The following is a 16,276-nucleotide window of genomic DNA, read 5'->3' as shown; positions in this document are numbered from 1 at the left end:
ACACATACCTCTCTATACAGTGACTCCAAAAGGTATTTAAATATACTTATAAAAATTTGCTTAAATGTTACATAAGTATTGGCTTGGTCATATTTTCTTAAAAAATTTGAAACTTTACTTCTTTAAATATGTACATAAAGAAATATTCTAAGGCATTTACTATGGCTGTTTCTGAGTAGAAAAGCATATAAATGCTTCTTTTAAAACTATCTATAGTTTGACTTTCCTATAATAAACAAGTGCAGAGAAGAGAAAGAAGAAAAGGTAAGCCCTTTTAAAAAAAATTTAAGTTCTTTATTGTTGAAAGTATTACATATGTCTTTTCCCCCCCATTTACCTCTCCCCAGCTGCTCCCACTCTCGTACCCCCCACCCTACCCCAGAACATGCCCTCACCCTCCAGTGTCTGTCCATTGGTTATGCTTACATGCATGCATACAAGTCCTTCAGCTGAACTCTTACCCCTTCCGCCCACCTGCCCTTGCCTTTCCTCTGATGTTTGACAGTCTATTCAATGTTTCTATGTCTCTGGATCTATTTTGTTCATCAGATAAGCCTTTTTTTTTTTTTTTTTAAACCCAACTCCTCTAACTGGATAATTATCCAACTCGTATGAGTAAGATGGAAATCCTGATCAGCATAAGAGAACATAATAACCTTTGGAAGTAGGGAAATATGGGTTCAAATCTTGTCAACATTATTAACCTTCTTTAAAATAAGGCTAACATCTATACATGTTTGCTTGTGTGTGCATTAAATCTTCCAGGAAGGATAGAAAATAGCAGTTGTTGAAGGTAACGAGAATTAGGCCAATGGGAATAGAGGGGAGGAAACTTTTCAATGAACACCATTTGAATCTATAGATTTTTTGAGCCAGGCAAATGTGTCATCTAATTCAAACCTAATTAATATTTTATAGTATTAAGATATTACTATTAATTTGGGAATGCATAATATGGTACTGGAGTTCTGTTTAAAAAGAGTCATTATTTTGTGGAAACACATATATATAGGTGAAATTTTTATGATGTCTGGTATTTGCTTCAAAGTAATCCAAAGTGAGGAAGGGAAGCTCAGTAGTTGACTATCTATTGGTGAAAAAGGAGGTCATGGTTCAATTCCCAGGTCAGGGCATAGGCCAGGTTGAGAGCTCAATCCCCAGTGGGGGACATGCAGAAGGTAGCCAATCAGTGATTCTCTCTCATCATTTCTCTCTCTCCCTCTCCTTTCCTTTCTGAAATAAAATTTTTTAAAAATATATTTTTTTAAAGTGAGGAAGGATTCAGCAGCTGTGCATTGCTGCAGGTTGCCCAGGACCAAACCAGAGGGGGTCGGACCTGCGTTGCCATAATCTGTACATCATCCAGATATCATTGCTGACATGTACACATAAGGAACTATTTGACATTGAAATTGGGTCTCAGAACTGTTGAACATTGAAATTGGGACTCAAACATTTTTTGTTGTTATATGTTTATTTCTAGTCTGCAGTCAACCGAATGACTTGTATGCATGCATACAAACATAACCAATGGATACAAGACATGGGGGGAGGCAGGTGAAGGCATATGGGGCGGGGGGGTGGGGGGGGGAAGGGAGGCTGGGGGGAGATCAAGGGGGAAAAAAGGAGACATATGTACTACTATTTGTAATGCTTCGAACAATAAAAAAATAAAAAATAAAGTGAGGAAGGGAGGAGTGAATGGAGGTAGAGATAAAGACATGCCATCAGTTGATAATGTCTAAGTTAAGTGATGGTTAAATGAAGATCAGTACACAGTCATGTGTATTATATACATTTCTACTTTTATATGTGGGATGTTCCCCATAATGAAAAATTTTAAAGTAAAATTCAAAAAAATATATTAAAGAAATTCTTTAAAAATTTTAAAACAAAGTAGTTAGGATGATTCTATAAAGTCATATAAATCCAGTCCCAGCACAAAGCTAACAAATAATCTTACTTAGCCCCTTTTCTATCCTTTATATATTAGTGAATGACTAGAAAATAATGTTTGACCTAGTTTTTAAAAAGTGAATTAAAACTACAAAAGACCAAAATTGCACAAAAATTACCTGCAGATCTTGACGGCAAAGTAAAGATCTTTTCTTTGAAGTGGGGGGTAATCTTATACAGCGAATATAGGCCTAAACCTATGTTTTAACTGTAAAATTAGGGGGTCATCTTACACGCCGGAAAATACGGTATTAGCCACACAGGTATGAAAGTGAACCTCGATATTTCATAAAGACTTTTCTTTTTTAATGTATTTATCTCCTGCCAGCCTGATAGCCCTAACTTCTCTCCCCTTCTTGTCTGATCCCCCTAGCTGCTTATCTACTCTACCTCCTGGCCTAAACCCCCTAACTGCCCACCTGTTCTCCCCTCCTCTCCGGGCCTTCAGACCCCGGCGCAGTAGTACTGAGAGCTCTCTGCTGAGGCCCTCCATCCTGATACCCCCCCCCCCCCCGGACTGGGTACAGAGGAGAGGCCTCCTATCCGGGTGGTGCAAGTCCCTGCCCCCATCCTTGCCCACCAGCTCCTGTGCGTGCACAGCTGGTTGAACAGTTGTGACTGGGACACCGTTAGGACCAATTAGCATATTACCTCTTTATATAGATAGATTATATATATAAGTTCTTTCAACTAGGCAGTCTCTTGTTAATGAACAAAACATTTAGATTATTTCTAGTCTTTTGTTATTATAAACAAAAATGTTGCAATGAATAACCTTGTATATACATTTGTGTGTGTGTGTGTGTGTGTGTGTGTGTGAGTGCGTAACTTATAGAATAAAGGCCCAGAGGGACTTATGGATCAAAAGGTACATGTTTTTGTGACTCTGACAAACAATGATTCTTAACTTTTTTGAGGTTCTGATCCATTCAAAAATCTGATGAATACTATAGACTTGGCCCTCCAAAATGAACAAATACACACAAATTTTGCACATTCTAAGTGAATCCCTGGAACCCTCAGATGGATTAAGCTCTAGAAATACTGAAAAATTAGATGATTTAGAAAGGCGTCTTAGAGCTACAATCTTAGATTTCTGAGAGTTTAGAGACTTTACCTTGGTTGATTTCAGCTGCAGAGGGCCCCAAGCTCAAGCTCTTCTTCTGCTGAGCGTTTTTGGCAAGAAGCGTGTGCTTGTCATCATTCCCTGTATCCATCTCTGAAATGGTGACAGCCAGAATCCGGCAGAAATTAGCAAGCTGCTGCTGATCGAAATTGGATACCAAGGAACTCAGATTTGGGACTTCGTCTAGCCGGATCATTTCCTACAGAAGACACACACACACAAAAACAATCCCTGTGCTCAGTGCATTAGAAATTAGATGTGCTCCTCTGCATTCCCCTAAGAATGTGGCCTCTTAGATTCAAATCCCAGCTCTGCAAGTTACAGCTGCACAATCCGAAGTTAAAGAACCTCTCTAAGTCTGTTTGCTCATTTGTCAAATGGGACTGACTCACCTCCTAGGACAGGTCTAAGGATTAAACCCTTGGAGCACCAATGTTCTTATTTTCTACCTGTGCTCATGTGGCTCATTTTACCTCTTCAAACAAACAAACAAACAAACAAACAGACAGAAATACCCATCACTCAACTTTTATGAATCATAAACTGCCATTCTTGCTACAGATGTTTCTTTTTAAGAAATAACATTTTGCAAATATAGCTGAAGGACTGTGTTTCCCCATCTACTTGCATTCCCTTCTCTCCCCCCAGAGGTAGTCATTATTTTGAACTTTGTATTTGTTATTGCCACATTTTTATACTTATATTTCCATAAAAACATATGGTACTGTTCTGCATATAGTGTGAATGGCATCATATACCACCTTACTTTTCAGTCAACACTGAGATTTAACTTCACAGATACAATGAGCTCTAGTTCTCTTGTTCTTCGTTGTTTTACTTCACAACTTATTGTTTCTATAAACATTTAGGTGAACTACAATTTTCCACTATTAGACTATGTTACAATGAGCATTCCTATAGGTGTCTCCTATGTATGCACAAGTAACCGATTACCTAGAGAAAGTAATAGACATTCTTGCCTGTTTCTTGACTTTAGTAAAATTATTTCCAAAGTTTAACATTAAGTTTAATGTTTGCTGTAAGTTTTAATAGATATTAAGGAATGTTCCTTCTATCCCTAGCTTATATCATGAATGAGTATAAAATTTTATAAAATGCTTTTTGTTATCTGGTAATAGTACTCTCTATGCCAGAGAAATACCCAATCCATGAGAAGTTAAGTAAATTAGTGGGAGGAAGAGTAGCAGGTATTAAATGAAGAATATAAAGATGTCTCAAAAGGAGAAAAGTTCATGTATAATAATACACGATTTAAAGAAAAAACATTGAATTAAAAATCTACGTATAAAGGACTCACTTACTTCAAACCTGCATTGTTCAGGGGTGAAATGTATTCAGTTTTTATTTATGTGGTGTAAAGCCTGACAAAGTGATAGCTGCACATGCCTTCGCTGCGCCATCTCCATGCCTCTCCGCCAGAGGCAATGACCACTATCCTGAAGTTCATTACTACTTTGCCTTTAAAGACAGTTTTATCGTATGATTTATGTTTAGTTATTTCGGAGCTTTATAAAAATGATATACTACATCACTCTTCTGCAACGGACTTCCAGCAATAATTTCTATGATTTCAGTGTGCTGTTGCCTTTAGCAATAGTTCAGTTCCCCCACCACTTTCTACAATAACACAAGCATACTTAATTTTTGTGAGCTTTGCTTTATTATACTTCTCAGATGTTGCATTTTTAGCAAATAGAAGGCAAAATTTCCACCAGCAAAAAGACGACGACTCACTTTGTGATACTCTCGCTCTATTGCAATGGTCTGGAACTGGACCCGCGGTACCTCAGAGCTATGCCTGTGTTCCACTGTATGAATGGAGTACATTAATTTACCCATTCTCCTGAAGCTAGATCAGACTTGGTTTCACTTTTGTTCTGTGTTTCTTGATGCACGTGTGAGTTTTCTGGGGCAGTGGCTTACAAACCATTCTTACAATGCCCGATAATTAGAAATATCCATAATAATCCAGTAAACATACATCTGTGAATGCACAGATACATGTATAAATAAGAAACAAAAACTTCTTCAAACAATACCCTTACATGATACACTTTGATCTTTTCTATTTAGCTGGCAGACCCACTGAACCTACTGCACAACCTCTTGGCTTCAGTCCAGTGTTTTCCTTCCTGAGTGTCACTGTCCTGGGAATGAACTCCCCCGAGCGGGCCCGCGGCTCAGGCTGCAGTAATCATGTCCTGGCCCGCAGGGCAGTGCATACCTAGGTGCTGGGTCACAGGGTACATGCATGGTAAAGTAGAAAACAGAAGAAAGGTAAAGATATTCTGCTGATATAAAACAGTATCATCACTAAAGAAGTGTGGTCAACGATATATATTCTCACAAAATTTGCTCTATTTCCTCTAACTGTGGTCTTGATTTATATTTCCCTAAATATCAACGAGGTTAAGCATCTTTTCTTATATTTATGAACCATTTGTTTCTCCTCTGTGAAATGCTTGCTCATATCATTGTCCATTTTTCTACTAAACTATTTCATTTTCTTGCCAATCTGTAAGAAATCCTGATAAATTTTGACTACCAATCTTTTGTCAGTTGCATGGGTTGCAAATACCTTTTCCCAGTTCGTGGTTTGGGTTCCTTCTTTATGGTGTCTGCCTCCTTTGCAAAATGTTCTAAGATAATCACAATATCTAGCAGAACTCATCAACATTTTGGCAACACAGGAAAAGCAGCTCCAGACTCCTATGCTGATACTAGCCCCTTCTCTCACGCTGGCTGGAGCACAGTTAGTGGAACAACAACAAAGCCTTTTTATCGAAGGACACAAAGGGTCTGTCTGGGACCTGCACACATTTCCAATGTGTTCCTACAGACAATGGCTCACTTATGCATCTTCCGCCTGGGTGATAACAAACAGAACCTGAGCAAAGTACAGCAAAAGGCAGAAATGGAAGCTGGGACAACACAACGCATGTGGGTGTCCTTTTCCCAGTAATGCCAGCGCTGTGGGGCTGCTCCTCCTCCCGAGCAGTAAAAGAATTCTGCCAAACTGCCACCACCATGGATGTACGGGACAAATACTAGGGAAGGAAGGAAGTTTCAGGTCCTAAGAAGCTTAACACCAAAAAGCTAATGTAGCGGTTCTCTAACGGATGTCTATGGGCATGTTTTTAGGGCAATGATAAGTTGTTAACTTAGTGATTTCCTTTAAATCACAGTTAGTTTTCTTTTTTAAATCACATTCTGGATCACTTGAATGTACATCTTATGACCAAGTGGCCACACTTCAGAGCTCATTACCTGTGTCTCCTGTGTTGGTGTCAATTAACATTAACTGTTGACAACTAATGGGGGAAAAACACAGGTAAACTTAACAAGTAAAGTGAAAGTAAAAAATCACCAAGGGAAATGTATCCTAATAAATGAAGGTTTCACAGCAGTTCAAATATAGAAAAGTGGTAAGAGAATGAAGTCACACAGCATGTAGCAGTAGGTATGCTAAAAAGATCTTGCATTATAATAATTAGTGAGTGCGGGGCAATTTGATTTTGGCAAAGTGACATTAGCCATCACATTAAATTCATTATGTCAATCTGAACTTTTGAGTTTTATAATTACTTTGATTTCAATTTGTATATTTGTTTAGGTTTCATAGTCATATAAGACCTATTAGTATAAAAATATAACCTAACCTTTACTTGAATATATTTAAGTAACACAAAAAATTATTTAACACTAGGAGTATGGAAGAATTTTTCTTTAAAAGGACTCTGTACATTAATTCAGGTTTCAGAGTCCAATCAGTTGAGACACTCTCCCTCCTGGTTACCCACCTGTTGGAGGACATACCTTTTTAACACCCAAAATATCTTCAATGAGAGTTGCTGTTTGTAAGAATGTCTTCTTACTCGTCATGAGTGTAAACAGGAAGATCACAAAGTCATTCTTTTCTGCCAAACGCTTTGTAACTCCTTCCGTCTATCACAGGGAGGAGAGAAAAGGCAGGATAAGTTATAAATATGAAAATATATACATAAAGAGCAAGACATCTCTTCCAGACACTGGAAACACAATCCCACATTACATCTGAAATTCTTGGCTTAGGTCTTAAACCCCCAAAGCAATATACAAAACACTGTGTGCAAATGCGTTTTTCTGGGAAGGGGTGTTTCCATGATAATCTTATAGGTTTGTGACCTAGTATCTGCTTAGTATCTAAATCAGGAGCTATAACCTAGCACATAGTCGTCCAAGTTTTATTTGACCAGCAGTACTTTTAAAATTTTGAATGTAAATGTTTTTCAGGCAGGACGTGCCTACTCCAAGATTCTCACAATTTGTACAAGTCCCCACTCCAAAAACCAGCAACTTCAAACATTTCTTTTTTTCTGCCCAGTCCCTGAAGTACTGGTATTTCCGACTCTAAAAGCCAATCAACAATGGAGTCAATGACATTATACAGTCTTTTTTTTTTTTTTTTTTTTTTAATGAGGACAATTTCTAAGTGGCCTCAGATACAAGAATAATTGTATGTCTCCTGAAAATTGGTTTATTTTTATCTTATAGCTCCATCTGTGTCTATTTGTGCCATTAGCTTCATGTGGCTATTAAGCACTTGAAATGTGGCTACTGTGAACTAAAATGTGCTGAGCGCAAAAAACTTTGAAAGGTCATTGCAAAAAAAAAAAAAATCTTGATATTTAAATTTAAGCTTATTAAAATTAACTTCACTTATTCCTATTTTTTTTCTCACTAAAAAAATTGCTATAAGGAAATTTAAAGTAACTTAAGTGGCTTCCATTGTATTTCTAGCGCACAGCACTGTTACAGATGCTGAGCTGAGTAAATGTTAAAACATATCTCCTATTTGTGTTGGCTGCACCATCCATAATATAGATGATTTTATGCTCTACATTTTTATATTAGCTCATTTCTTAGATGTATGTTATACCTTTAACTTATTTTATCCTTTTCATTTTTCTAAATTCATACTTCTAAATTTATGATTTTGATAGATTTTACATACTGCTGGAAGATGCCTGAAGTCTTTTTTGAGTGAGGCAAAAAATAAAATTTAACTTTCTTTGCATTTTCATCGCATACAGGTTTCACATCTCCAACAGCACTTGTTTCATCCTGCCATGTATTATGATTCACTGTCTGTAGTTTACCAGAAGTTCCTAAAGACAGGTACTGTCTTATAAAAACTGTATTTGTATACTGCTTTACAGAGTACTTTCACATCTATCGTTTCATTCAGTCTTCACAACAACCCTACGGTGTTAGTATGATTACTAACTGCACTCTACCAATAAGAAGCTAATGCTTAGGAGGTGAACTAAAAAACACTAAGCCAAAGACCAGAACTCAAAATCAAGTTCCAGCACTAAGTGCTATGCTCTTTCCTGTCTATAAATTGCTTTCTTTATTCACCATTCTTTTTCACTCACTGCTCAATGCAGTAGTGTCCTGCTAGATTGTGGGTGAGGCTTCTGGTTCTTGTTTTGTCTTATAACAAGGAAAATGAAGGAATGGGCATAAGGAGGTTAAAAGGTATCTTAGAGGTCATAGACACTCTTTCAATGCTTGTGCCCCTTTGGCAATTGTTCAGTCTCTGCTGGGATACCTCCGGGGTTAAAGGAGCTCAGTACCTGCTGTAGTAACCGTGGCTCTTAACAACTACAGTTGACTATTAAAGAACACAGGAGTTATATACAGTCAGAAACCTGTAATTACAGTCAGCATTCTGCACCCACAAATCCCCAACTACAGGCTGAAAATATAGTTGGGTCTTGAAACAACACAGATCTGAACGGCCTGGGTCATATGAAGCTGAACCTGTGCAGTCTGTGTTAAGGTCAACTCTACTATGAAACTCCGCCACCCCATCATTTCAACCACAGCTGGTTCTGGTTCTCAGATACACATACGGCCAATTCCTTCAATATCTGAAGACAGCTCTCAGGCCCACCACCTCCCTTGAATCATCCTCTCTCAAGGACTGCAGATGTGGTGGGGAGAAATGTAGCACCAAAGGTAGGGTACTTACACACACACAGGTATTATACAGGATGCTCAAACAGTCCTTGGACATGTCATCACTTACTGAAAGTAAAAGGGAAGTAATTGGCTATTTTTCTCATGGAAAGGACAGTATATTACATTTTTAAAAATAAAAACTATTTCTCATAATCTCCTCCAAGGTGATTATTTTCCTATAAGCATATCTCCCTCCAGTTTTTATTTACCAAAGATTTTCATGGTGCCCATCAGAACCCACAAATCATCTGTAGACTGCTTTTGGTTTGATGTAGTAGCCATTTTCATTATGCTCCACAGTCTTCATAATTTCAGTCTTTGGTGATATCATTATTAAAAATAAGTCATATTCACTTTGTAGCATGCTTAGAATATATCCAAGGTTTTGGTTTTAGTTTTGTGGTGGTTTTTTTTTTTTTTTTTTTTTTTTTTTTTTTTTTGCTATTTAAATAGACAAAAAAATACCCACAACAATTTAAACTTTTTTTGATGCTTGTGTTGAACTGGTTCCTCAAAAAACATTTCCAAAACCTGAACTACTAGAGTCCAAAGTATACAGATGTCTCTTATTATAAATCTGGTTATTTATATTAGAGAAATGGCTTTTTAATGCCTGACTTACCAAGCCTAATAAAGAACTAGCTACTCCTCTGTCAGCAGAAACAAAAAGTAACACAAAAAGGAAAACTAAATTTTCATGACCACCAAACCAGGAGGTGATAAAACTGAATATGAATCATGGACAAAGTGTTTTGTTTGGCATATTTTTATTTTCAAAAACGATTCCCACTTAATCTTACGCTGCTACAATAACTCTAAAAATGCTGGGCCTCCTTCTGAGATCCCAATAGGCAGTCCTGCCAAGTTACCTGGACCAGGTGGGTTATCTGATATAATCCTGAGATAATGCAAGTGTCCTATATCCCTTATTACTCACTACCTTTCAACCTACTGAGGCTTGTTGGCTTTTTTATTTTATGACTTTAAAGCAGGTTGGAATACCCCGACCAGTATAGAGAGAACAGAAGAACCAATTTAGATAGAAAGGAAATCTGAATATGGATATTCAAAGATGAATATGAATCCTCTTAACCATCACTATACCTACCAATGAGGTCTTACATAGTTGATGTTAGGGAGGAAAAACTTTTTAATTAAAAAAAAAAAAAGTGATGTTTCTGAAAGAGGATTCATGAAATATTAAGTGATCTCTGTCTTTTAATGCCAAGCAAAGTACACTCATTCATTTTATAAATTAAATATTGAATACCCCAAAAGAATATTTGTAATATGCATAAATTATGAGGAAGAATCAGAATAATATCCATATATCCACTACTGAATTTAAGAAATAATGCACCACCAGAAACATTTTTACTCTTTACTATATGCACTCTGGTAATGACTGAACTTTTTACACAGAGCATATATCACCTTTATAACAACAACAAAATAGTTTAAAACAAAACACACACATCTTACTGTATATGAGAAGTAAGAATAGCAAATAGAACATAAAAACTGGACCCAAGGACTATTAGATGTGATTCTTTTAGTCAATGGTTTTCACACTTTTTCTTCTAAAGCACCAGACTGTATTTCTACCTAGTATAAAATGAATGAATACAGCTGCTTAGTTAGGACTGGAGAGAGTACCTGCAGTTGGATCTAAGGCAGGTCCTCACCAGTAAGAGTTAGAAAGAGAAGAAGAGACACTCCTGGAAACCACCGTCCTATCGGCAGGTTGGAAAAAGGGAAGTGTATGACAAACATACTTACTTTTCAGTTTCTGTCCCCGGAGAGAGACTGTAGGCCTCATAAGAATTTCTACAAGGAGCTGTAAAATAATATTTTTAGGTAAAATATTCAAAATTAATGCAAAGCACAACTTATAAAACAATCTTTGCTCTGCTAACTCATGGCCCAAATATAATATCTATAACAGTATTACAAGAGCCCCTTATTCCCAACATAGGCAAATGGCAGGGAGGTTCAGGAAAATGAGCTCTACCCCAGGAGTCTGAAATGAAAGCTTGGGTTTTAGTCCCAGCTTAACCACCTATTCCCCATGTAAACGTGGGCAGGTTGATGCCCTGACATAGACTCTGTTTTCTCATTTAAAAAAAGACTAGGCATATTAGATTAGGTAATCTATAAGATCCAATGCGGCTTTAATTTTTAAAAAGCTACAGGTTATCACCTCAATTCTGCTTTTGCTTAAAGAATATTTGTTTTCTCTTATAAACATAAAAATAATCTCAAGGATGCACCATAAACTGTAAGTACTATTTCTACAGGGGGTAGGAATGATATGAGTTCATTTTTCATTTTACATACTTTAAATACTACACATAATTTTGCTTAAACTATTTGCAAAGGCGTGCATTAAAAAACCCATTCTGGCCGAAACTGGTTTGGCTCAGTGGATAGAGCGTTGGCTTGCGGACTGAAAGGTCCTGGGTTCGATTCCGGTCAAGGGCACGTACCTTGGTTGCAGGCACATCCCTAGTGGGGGGTGTGCAAGAGGCAGCTGGTCGATGTTTCTCTCTCATTGACGTTTCTAACTCTATCCCTCTCAATTCCTCTCTGTGTAAAGTCAATAAAATATATTTAAAAAACAAAAAACAACCCATTCTGTTGAGACAAAGAATAGAAGACTTAAACACAATAAATCAATAACAGGGGGTTTGGCAAGAAAAAACCACTCAACTAAAGGTCAGTGAATGGGCAAAATGACCCAGAAAAGCACATATTTATGAATGAACTGAGATTCCTGGAGTATGCAGACGAGGAAAAACCCATAAAATCAAGAACCATTGATCCAAAGATGTCCTAAGGTGAGACTGATATCTGCTACAGAAAGACACATTTTCACTAAAAATAGCCATGAGGCTAGAGACACATTATTCTTTTTCCTTTCATAAACACATTGGTGTCCATTAAGTAAAATCCTTGATGAATGATTCAAAAGTGAAGGGGGGGGGGGGTCCCTTCAGCTGATTAGTAAGTAAATAGTATAGACTCAATGGGACTGCTGAAAAGTGACTGCTGAGCAGAAATTAAAGAGTAAAGTTTATGGTAAATGATGTATATAACGTTTAATCTTTACTTTTGTAGAAAATGAAATTTCTAAGGGAAGAAAGCTTTTTTTGGGGGGGAAGAAGAATTTAAATTAAAAAGATAAATGAAATAAATCAAAATCAAACTTTTTAAAAATTGAAGTATAGCCAAGACCGGTTTGGCTCAATGGATAGAGCGTTGGCTTCGGGATTGAAGGGTCCCGGGTTCGATTCCGGTCAAGGGCATGTACCTTGGTTGCGGGCATATCCCCAGTAGGGGGTGTGCAAGAGGCAGCTGATCGATGACTCTCTCTCATCAATGTTTCTGACTCTCTATCTCTCTCTCTCTTCCTCTCTGTACAAAATCAATAAAATATATATAAAAAATAAATAAATAAATAAATAAATAAAAATTGAAGTATAATATGTTACAGCAAAGAGTAGAAATATTAAGGGTACAGCCCCAGTTTTCACCAAGTGAATATCATTCCTATACCATCAAAACCCAGATCAAGACACAGAGTAACCACATGAAAGCCTCCCTCATGCTCCATTCAAGTGATGGATGTACGGACAGATATCTAGGAGGAAAAGTAGGATCCCAGTCCCTCACTCAATGCAGCAAAATAAATTTAGAATGGCGCAAAAAATTTAAACATGTGTGATAAAAACTTTAAAATATTAGAAGGAAACAGTGACAAAAGCAAGAAATAAAATTCTGAAGCCATAACTAAAAATAAACCTTTCTACTTTTTTGTTATCATTATTAATCCTCACCTGACGATACTTTTTCCACCGATTTATTTATTTTATGTTCTATTTTCTTTGTTAATCCTCACCCAAGGATATTTTTCCATTGATTTTTATGGAGAGTGGTAGAGAGAGGGAAAGACAGAGAGAAACATTGTTATTATAGAAAGACATAAGATTGGTTCCCTCCTGCACAAGCCCTGATCAGGGCCCGGGTGGAGAAGGAGCCTGCAACCAAGATATGTATGTGCCCTTAACCTGAAATCAAACCTGGGACCCTTTGGTCCACACGCCAATGCTCTATCCACTCAGCCAAACTGGCTAGGGCTCCACTGATTTTTAGAGAGTGGAAGGGAGGGAGGGTGAGAGAGAAATATCAATGTGAGAGACACACTGAGTGGTTACCTCTCACATGTGCCCCAACTGGGGGCCAGGGATGAACCTGCAACCCAGGTATGTACCCTTGGCCAGAAATTGAACCTGACACTTTTCTGTGCACAGGCCAACACTCTAACCACCGAGTCACGACTGCCAGAAAAAGCTTTTGTCATTTTAAAGTACCACAAAGTCAAAATTTAATTCTCTAACTAGGAAAAAGAAGACAACACATAAGTCAATGGACCTTAAGAAATTAGGAGTAGCTACAAATTGATACTATCTGAATGTGTTTAACCACCCAAAATTCATGTTAAATCCAAAATGTGATGGCATTAGGCGGTGGGGCCTTTGGGGGTGATTAGGTCATGAGCCCAGAGACCTCATGAATGAGATTATACCTTATAAAAGAGGCTTCAGAGAGATCCCTAACCACTTCCCATATGAGGAAACAGAGAAAAAGCTAGGTAGCCGAAACCGGTTTGGCTCAGTGGATAGAGTGTCGGCCTGCGAACTGAAAGGTCCCAGGTTCGATTCCGGTCAAAGGCATGTACATTGGTTGTGGGCACATCCCCGGTGGGGGGTGTGCAGGACACAGCTGGTTGATGGGTCTCTCTCATCAATGTTTCTAGCTCTCTATCCCTCTCCCTTCCTCTCTGTAAAAAAATCAATAATAATAATAATATACATACATATATATATATATAAAAGCCAGGGAAAGGGAAATGGCTGCTGACAGGGAAGCAGACTGCAAGATAGTGTGTGAGTGAGAGAACTAAAGGAGAGTGTGTGGACATATGGGGAGTGGATATTTGTGGGTGAGGGTCAGCTACACTCCAAGGGACTATTGGGGATTGCCGATCCGGGCTCCCCTGACCAGGCAACCTACACTGCTGCTGAAATCTCTCCCGGTGCGATGACTCTACTGCAGAGACTGCACCATCTGGAAGGGGAGAGTGGCTGTTATAGGAAGACTATAGATCTTATGACACTATGAACAGAACACCCAGGGACCAACTGTGAACCCAGGAACACCAGGTCTCAGGCAGTGCGAATACTGTGACTCAGAGGAGCTCTGCACCTTCTCAAGGAAAGGTCAGATTATGCCTAGGGAAAGGACAGAGAGAACTACATAACCAGACACCCAGAGAAGAGAGGTCATGAGGAGATAAAGAAACATCCCACATATAAAAGAAAAGGAGGCATCACCAGAAAAGTACCGTATTTTTCGGACCATAAGACGCTCCGGACCATAAGACGCACCAGTTTTTAGAGAAGGGAAATGAAGAAAAAAAGATTCTGAAACAAATAGTGTCCTAAAATATTTTATGTGCATTAAAACCCAACATCACAGTCATAAACACATGTAATCAACCCTGTAAAGTAAACAGCAGCATTTAGAACCATTTTAGAGCCAGGCAAGCACACAGAGACCACACAGAGCCGGGCAAGAAAAAAAACTTTTTTTAAAAAGTATATGTGTAGGCTATATTTGGACCATAAGACGCAGGGACTTTTTCCCCCCACTTCTGGGGGGAAAAAAGTGCGTCTTATGGTCCGAAAAATACGGTAAATAAAATGGAGGCAAGCAACCTGTCAGAGAAAGAATTCAGAGAAATGGTCATAAGGTTGCTGAAAAGAATGGAAGACAAATTCAATAATATGTGTAAGAACCAAGAGGAAATGAAGAAGATCCAAGAAGAAATGAAAAATGACATTGCTGCTATAAAGAACTCAATAGAAAGCATTAACAGTAGACTATAAGAAGCAGAGGACCACATCAGTGAGCTAAAAGACAACGTAGGAAAAAATACCCAAGAAGAGCAGCATCTAGAAAAAAAAAAAAAAAAAATTAAAAAATCAGGAGGAGAGCCTAAGGGAACTTTGGGACAACATAAAACGAAACAATATCCGCATAATAAGGATGCCAGAAGGAGTGGAAACTGAACTAGGAATAGAAAACCTGTTTGAAGAAATAATGGCAGAAAACTTCCCTGATATAGGGAAGAAAAAACTCACACAAATTGAAAAAACTTACTTAGGGGACTTTAATACCCCACTATCACCACTGGACAAATCCTCTAAACAAAAAAAATCAGCAAAGAAATATCAATCCTAAATGATTCACTAGATCAGATGGAATTAACTGACATCTTCAGAACATTTCAGCCCAAAGCCACAGAATATATATATTCTTCTCAAGTGCACATGGGTCATTTTCAAAGATAGACCATATAGTGAGTCACAGGCAAAGTCTCCTAAAACTCAAGAAGATAGAAATCATATCAAGCATCTTCTCATATCAAAATGGCATAAAACTGGAAATCAACTACAATAAAAACAATCCAAAAAAATCAAACACATGGAGACTAAATAACATGCTATTAAACAAAGACTGGGTTACCAGAGAGATCAAAGAAGAAAAAAAAACATCATGGTAACAAATGAAAATGAAAACACAAAAATCCAAAATCTATAGGACACAGTGAAAGCAGTCTTGAGAGGGAAGTTCACAACTCTACAAGCCTACTGAAAAAAAAAAAAAAAAAAAAAAAAAAAAAAAAAAAAAAAAAAAAGACAAGAAACATGGTAATAAATTACCTAACCCTACAACTAAAAGAGTTAGAAAGAGATTAATAAGAAAAGCCCAGTGTAAGCAGAAGGAAGGAAATAATAAAGATCAGAGCAAAGATAAACGACAGAGACTAAAACACACACACACACACACACACACACACACACACACACACACAAAAAAAAAAAAAAAACAAAAAAAAAACAACAATACAAAAGATCAACAAAACAAAGAGCTGGTTCTTTGAAAGGATAAACCTCTAGCCAGGCTCACCAAGAAGCAAAGAGAGAGGACCCAAATAAACAAAATCAGAAATAAAAGAGTAGAAACAACAACAGACCCCCACAGAAATACAAAGGACTGTTAAAAAATACTATGAACAACTATTTCAACAAACTGGACAACCTG

The 16,276-nt window shown here is 37.6% G+C and overlaps 1 protein-coding gene across 4 annotated transcripts in view; it reads right to left on the bottom strand.

Annotated features, from left to right (window-relative positions):
* The window catches only part of LOC118707345 (transient receptor potential cation channel subfamily C member 4 associated protein), a 68,230-nt gene that overhangs the window by 21,061 nt on the left and 30,893 nt on the right, over positions 1–16,276 (bottom strand). For all 4 annotated transcript variants that reach the window (XM_036417476.2, XM_036417475.2, XM_036417478.2 and 1 more), the window contains exons 4-7: positions 10,889–10,946; positions 9,120–9,175; positions 6,920–7,048; positions 3,074–3,281 (exon numbers count right to left, since the gene is read on the bottom strand). In XM_036417476.2, the coding sequence (XP_036273369.1) occupies positions 3,074–3,281; positions 6,920–7,048; positions 9,120–9,175; positions 10,889–10,946 (451 nt within the window). The remainder of the gene's footprint in view (positions 1–3,073; positions 3,282–6,919; positions 7,049–9,119; positions 9,176–10,888; positions 10,947–16,276) is intronic.

This window comes from Pipistrellus kuhlii, unplaced genomic scaffold, assembly GCF_014108245.1.
Source record: "Pipistrellus kuhlii isolate mPipKuh1 unplaced genomic scaffold, mPipKuh1.p scaffold_m20_p_6, whole genome shotgun sequence".
In the NCBI taxonomy this organism is placed as follows: Eukaryota; Metazoa; Chordata; class Mammalia; order Chiroptera; family Vespertilionidae; genus Pipistrellus; species Pipistrellus kuhlii.
Note: the sequence above shows the minus strand (reverse complement) of the source record. Positions and strands in the feature narration are given on the sequence as shown.